Below are 7,150 nucleotides of genomic sequence, written 5' to 3'. Positions count from 1 at the left end.
TTTCTAACTCCAGTGGACAAAACTCCACACAGGATGAAAGTCGACAACAAACTAAATATTTTGGCACTTTTTATATCTATTTTTTTGAAGGCATGTTTAGTTCTTAAAAATGTGTTTTTCAAAGTGGGGACGTCCCCACAACATCGTTTTTTCAGGAGTTACTATCTTTGTGGGGACATTTTCTCAAATTTTGTCCGCACATTGATAGTAACGCCTACCCACACACACAGCTACATACAAAGAAGGATTCATACATTAGGCTAATGTGTGGGAAGAATAAAAACAAGTCTGTCAGTAACACCCTACCTCCCTGGCTTGAAATACAAAATTAGCGCTATTAGTATAATGAAAAAGCAGATTACCATGTCCCACCAACCTTTTACTAACTGCAGGGAGAGGTGAATAAAAGCAAAAACTGCTGCTAGTCACTGGTGGGCAAAATAACACCTGACCAATACTAATCTCATTATGTGGTTTGCCCAGCTAACCAACTGTAACTGATGACAAGAGATTAATTTCTACGTCTCACTCTTGGCTATGAAGATGAAAATAATACTTTTTTCCCCTTTTAGGATGAGAACATTTTTATTTGCCAGTCCTGCTTAAAAAGAATCTATTGAGAGTCTAATTTATTTCGTGTAAACTATTATGGTCTGTGATAGAAATGCTATTATTTAAGCAGCAGAGGTTCTCTGCATGCTGGAGAATGTCATCCATTTCTGTTAATGACCTATTGCTGCTGTCTGATTCAATACAGCCCACTGACTATGGAAATTACAACACTCAGCAGGAGACAACAAAACGGTCAACAAATAGTGAGAGAGCTGTCATTTTCTTAAAACTCCCCGTTTTTCTCTGCAATGAAATGGCGCAATAAGCAACACTCGAACCGCAAAAATACTGCTACGAACCCCAGAAATGCAAGTTGCCGCTGCTGCTGCCGCCGCCGCCAATATATATTTTGCAGCCCAGTGAGGTGCAAAGTAGTATTCAGAGTAAGCAGTTTTGAAAGTGAGTCCACTTCTGAATTTTCTTTTAAGAAAGTCAGCATTATTAAAAGACGTTAACATTCTTCATATATTCTTAAATAAAAAATAACTACAAATTATTTTCGTGCTACTATTTTTCTGTTACTGCAGGCAGCTGCCATAAGAAAAGTGTGCATTTACAATCAGTTAATTGATTATCTTGGATAACAAAACGCAGCCCTAAATTTATTCTACGTATTTTTGGTTAAACAAAGGGCTGACAAAAGCTCTTGTATAGATATTCTTTTTAGGGGCAGACAGGTCAGTAAAGTAAAAAGAAATTGGAACACAATGCAGTAAGCCGAAAATACTTTTGTTAGACTGGAAGAGAAGTAGTTGGGGCTCCCCATCTGACCGATTTAACTTACCTAAGCTATGCTGGAACATTTGTCCAAAGATAAACAGGAACACGTTTCTCAACAGATTTGAATTTGACAATTCAGCAGCAGAACAACATAGTTAAATATAACTACCCATCTGCTAATCATGGGAAATCACTTTTATGGTAACACTGTTACTCTGACCATAGCACACAAGGCTTTCCACTATATTTTTCAAAATTGCAGTGATAAAAGCGTCTCAGTTGCTGTATCAACAACATGAACCGGTTGTTAATAGAAAAAATAATGACAACCTTTTAATCTTCTTTTGGTAGTTTTCTTTAAGTAAAGAAAAAAAAATACAGCCAAAGGCTGTACAAAGGCTTCTAGGGTGTCACTGTCTACCCTTATTTCTTTGTGTTCAGTAATCTTCAGTAATCTTTGAAGAAAGAGCTCACAAAGCTAAAAGCCAATGATTGTTTACTACAGTAACATGCAAGAATCTTAGCCTATGGTAAAGCATTATTTTAACACTAAATTACCCACCATTAGAAAATAACTCAAATTGCTATACACTGCCATATGCAGGAAATGTCTTTGGGCAAAGAACAGATTCAGATCATTTTGATGAGTCGCACAGACACCAAAGGGGTGTGGCTGCCCAATTTAACAGAGAACACAATCAGAATAATTCCAAATGCAAATAAGTTCTCATAGGTGAATATGAAAATAATACTACCCTACTGCTGTGTCCAGTTTTATAACACAGTTTAGCTAGAAGAAGTATTACTTTTATAAAAAAATGCATAAAATTTACAGTATTAAGGACTTATGTTTACATTCTTACTAAATATAAATTATTTGTTCTGAATAGTGAAGTGAATCAAATATTTTACCATTTTGTAGCAGTAGCTACAGTAGTCTTATTTTTTGTAATTAATATTTTTGTAATACTGTTTAATAAAACATGACTAAGGCAGACAATACTGTACGCCTAATGAAATTAAAATTGTAAAAAGTTAAAACGTGAGTATTTGTGTTATCTACATTCTGTATTATTATAAATGCATGGCACAATTCCTCCACCTCCAAGTCAAACCCCTGCTTGTGTTTCATATTCATGTGCCAGTATTTTGGAACGAGATACTGTTTATTCCATTTATTTAAAAACAAAAACTACATAAGAGACAGCTTCTTTCAAATTCAAAAAAGTTCCTGGGCAACAGTCAGACCCAGTAATAACAGAGGAAATGTTCTTAAGTTAATGGGTATGTTTCTTAGCAAAAACACATTTAGAAAGAATAATTAAACCTCCTACCGTAAGGCAAGACAATGGCTTAAAGCATGTTATATAAATGTGCCGAAGTGCAGGTAAGCAGCAGTTGAGCGCGCATCAGGAGACTGCTTTATTAAGCGCTATCAAACACAGTCTAATCTGTCTAAAATTAGCTGGTGAGCTCAACAAGTAATGACTGCTTTGCATTCATTATTAGTTCACTTTCCCTAAATCAATCATCAGCAGAGCATGGTTTTTTAAATGTCATCCTAAAACTTTTCACAATCAATTAAGCTGAAGATTAATGGGGACAATTTGCCAGGAACAAGTCCTTCCTTGGAAAAGGCCACGCCTCAACAGACTTTCGGCCTGGTATTGATGTTAATTATAAATTTCCTTTTGCTTGTCAGCCACTTAACCTGTTGGTATGCAATTGTCGCCTGTGGTTAGATGTTTATGTTGCTGAATACACTTCCAGATAAAGTTGAAAATTACTTTTTCTAGGTCAGCAGAGTGAAAAAATGAACGCATTATTTTGGATATGCCCAGGTCTTTTTTTGGTATTGAAAATTCACATTGCTTTTTGTATATAGGATTTGTACAGTATAAAGTATACATTACCATCTACCTAGCTTTGTGCAGTGTATATTTTAAACCCATTTCCACAAATTCAGTTGTTAATGATAGAGGGTTTTTTTTTGTTTTACATCAGAGTTCTAGCTGTCACTCTCAATACAGCAGACATTGTTTAGAATGCAGAGAACAGTAAATATTGAGGAAGTTTTGCTTTCCTAAGCCCTTGGGCATTAGTGTAAGAATATATATTTTTTAATCATGAAGTGAAATAAAACCCCATTGGGAATGCCATGTATGTTTCTAAGCAAGAATTTTCAAAATATCTACAGATATAGGATGCCTAAATTCATAAAATCTGACTTATTATGAGATATTATTCTTTTTCCCCCCACCTGAACACATACACAAACCATAAACAGAGATGCCATTAGCTAGAGGTCTTAAACAGTATATATTTAAAGGACACCAGATAATTCTATATTTCCAGTCTCAATTTCCTAATTCAATAATTCACAAATTTGGTTCAAATTCAAGACTAAGCAATGTTGGCACAATACTTATTCCTATGTCTGACAGCAAAATATTGGGTGAGCACAGTACTGTATATCAACTTGTCAATTTGTGTGTTGGTGACGTCTTTTTGTAAGTGCTCCTAATAACAATGTAATTAAATAGTGAAACTATACACTGCATTGTGAAAGAGAAGTGTTACCATGACACCTGTTGATCTAGAACAGAGAGGGATCGATTGACCACCAGTTTTGAAAATGTCTTCATCCTGTGATCCAAGCTCATGCATTTTTGCAACAAGAGACTTTTATGTTATATACACTGGGCCAACCACCATTTAAACTGATCTATGTAATGGACAATACTTAGTGATTTTCAAATAAACATCAACAACGAATAATGTGCCTAACGTAAGCTGGTGAAATACTGTTTTGTTTGTGCAATATTTCAAAGGAAAATGGGTCTTTTGTGTTACCAATTAAACTTTTTCTCCCCCTAAAGACTCAAAAGTAAAAAGGAAAACTGCAAGAAAAAGATTTGCTGTTAACAAAAAACAATTGACTTTGTCAAAAAAAGGGGATGAAGTTGTGAACATGCAAAAAGTAACTAGGAAGGCATTCTTCACATACCTGCAGAATGTGGCTCCCCAGATGTTGTTCAAAAATCTCAGACGCCATAGCACTGGGACTTCTCCTGCGCTGGGCTCCTATAGCTGAACAGAAAAGATATGTGAGGATCATGAGTAAAAAAGGTTTACAGTAAAGGGAAATCTATCCAAAGACACAATACATGAGGGACCAGAAAATGGTAGACTGGAGACTGCAGAAAATGGAGCACTTTCATTAAACTAAGACCTAGAACACTATCTTCACAAGACTGAGGAAGAGTAACTGCTGGTGCACAATAACAATAGAAAAACACACACAAAAAAACATGATCAAATACTTGGCTATGCTTTAAGTTGCAGGACACATCTTACACAGTAATTATATAGCAATTAGAAGTTAATTACAATATAAGTGTATTTTAATGATCTACGCTGAACTGAAACATTTGACTAGGTAATTAGTGTATTGTTAAGGTTCTGGTTGAGGGTTAGGAATAAGGCTGGTTATCATACTGTATATGAAACTATGACTGTGACGGTGTTTTGGTTTGGGGAAGCTAAAGAGAAGTATTTAATCAAATGCTTAATGTTTCATAGCACTGTGCCTTGGACATCATTTTATGAAAAAAAATGGGAAAAAAAAAAGAAACATACTATAAAGTCAATGAATTACAATACTGTTCATTCAGCCTGAACCTGCCCTAAGGCCCTGTCCACACTATGCCTTTAAACCTGTTTAAAAGTGCTAAATACGGTTAGTGTCTACACTACACAGCATTTAATAACGTACTCGAAACCACCTTAGATCGCATCAGGTACTGCGGTTTATCAGAAGTGTGGATGCTATAATACCGAACTACATTTTTTGTGTATCTTCCAATATCCCAAAATGCTATCTGATATATTTTGGCGAGTGGACATTACAAATGCAGTACTCAGAACTGAAGGAGTTGAGAATGACTATCCATGTCACTGTAACGTATGCAATTTCAGAGGCTTGTTGTAAAATGTTGTATCATGAGCGACTTGATCAGATGCGGAAATCAAGGCACATTGGTATCTGGAGCAATGAAATCGGTCCAGGAGAACTTGAGAGTTCAAAATGAAACGCACTTGAGTTTTTAAGAAACAAAGCCAAAGTTCTCATCCTAAGAAGTAATATGTCTTCTGTGAGCATGGGCTCCATATTTGACAGGTTGTAAACATAAAATACAGTGCATGGTGGGAGAATGTCATTTTAAGTCCCACAGTCCATTGCGCTGCTAGGAACTGTAACCAGACTATTTTAATAGTGCTTGTATGCATTAAGCCTGACTAAACATGAAACGTTTAGTGTGGAAGATTTGAGCTGGATTAATTAAAATGTTTTTGAGTACGGTTCTCGAGCTTGGTTATATAGTTTGAACAGGGCCTAAGACTGCTCATTGCTCAGCAAATTGGTTCTATGATCTTAAGATACTGTGCAATTTAATGCACTGATGTTAACTTCTTGTTTCAACTTCAGACCACTGACTTTTCCCAGACTTAACAAAAAAAAAGCCTGAAGTGTTATTCCTATATCAGAGACAGGCAACCCAGGTAATTTTAATAACGTAATGAATCACTGTAGTTTAAATAATCTTTTGTTATGACAAATACTGCAATTTAAAAACAAAGTTCCAAATTGCAATCAGCTAAACCAAGCTGCAAGCATTCTGCAGTTGATTTGCAAGCTGAAGACCCACTAGTAATTTGGAATATTTCAGTATTGGAGATACTGAGAATTTGACATTGTGCAGCCTTTCTGGAGCATAATAAGTATTTAATTCATTTAATATGTTTTAATAACTTACATTTCAGGCTTATGAGCCACGGGGCATGTTTTGATATTGTTTAAGACGTAGCTGGTAAACAACTGACAAGGTTGCTTTTGCATTTTACAAAAGAAGATTGAGAGCATGAGACTACAAGTTCAAGATCTGTAAGCTTTGCTAGAGGATACTATTATTGATATATTTTTTATCCCAGCAACAGCTCTGAAGCAACTATTGTTCATTAATCTAGTATCTTCCATTCTGCACAGATTTGAGCTGCCTTCGGGCTGAAACATTCTCAGATACTGAGAACATTCCAAAAAGTAATTTGAAATAAGCAGCACTTTCTAACTACTATGATAAGGTCACTCCTACCCAAAACATATGAAGTAGTTGTTACTTACCACTATTGGCATGTGGTAGTGAGCAGGGAAATAAAACAGGTCACTTTTCTTTTTTTATAGTAGACAAGTTTTATTACCAAAGTTGTTTGTTTGTAAAATGTATGGTTATACGTTTCGTATACTATAATTCTTTAAGTGAATTAGTTCCAATGCATGAACAGTCTTTGTGAGGCATATTTACAGCATAGGCTTTGAATTTGCAGGTAGTAAGGAATCCTGTTTAAATCAGGGATAACATTACATCATTGATCTGAGCTCAGAATAACTTTAGAACAGTGGCCTTAGGGTATTTATCAAGTTTCAACTTTCAAGTGGGTGAAACACCACGCACAGTCCTTTGAAATGGCCTGCGGTAATTTCAAACTTAACAGACCTTGTCCCACCAGAGCTCATTACAGTGAATTTTATAACAAAGTACTCTGTACTTAATTTTCAGAGCTTAGCCAAGCGTTCTGGTAATGTGGCTGCATTAAGTGCAATTAATGATGTAATCAAAGCAGTGGATGGCTATTAAATACTCTCAAAGACCAGTTGTAAACATTGCCTCCATGTTGTGTACCTTACAGTTAGAGAGGATTCAGAATGTAAGTTCTGTGGTCTGGTGGCAGGGAGGAAAGAAGAACTTGGAGAAGGAGG

The 7,150-nt window shown here is 35.7% G+C and overlaps 1 protein-coding gene across 4 annotated transcripts in view; it reads right to left on the bottom strand.

Moving 5' to 3' along the window:
- The window catches only part of LOC121329793 (neuronal PAS domain-containing protein 3-like), a 232,055-nt gene that overhangs the window by 122,401 nt on the left and 102,504 nt on the right, over positions 1-7,150 (bottom strand). For all 4 annotated transcript variants that reach the window (XM_041275604.1, XM_041275605.1, XM_041275607.1 and 1 more), the window contains one exon: positions 4,340-4,422. In XM_041275604.1, the coding sequence (XP_041131538.1) occupies positions 4,340-4,422 (83 nt within the window). The remainder of the gene's footprint in view (positions 1-4,339; positions 4,423-7,150) is intronic.

Source organism: Polyodon spathula, chromosome 17 (assembly GCF_017654505.1).
Source record: "Polyodon spathula isolate WHYD16114869_AA chromosome 17, ASM1765450v1, whole genome shotgun sequence".
In the NCBI taxonomy this organism is placed as follows: domain Eukaryota; kingdom Metazoa; phylum Chordata; class Actinopteri; order Acipenseriformes; family Polyodontidae; genus Polyodon; species Polyodon spathula.
This window is presented reverse-complemented; position numbering and strand designations above follow the sequence as displayed.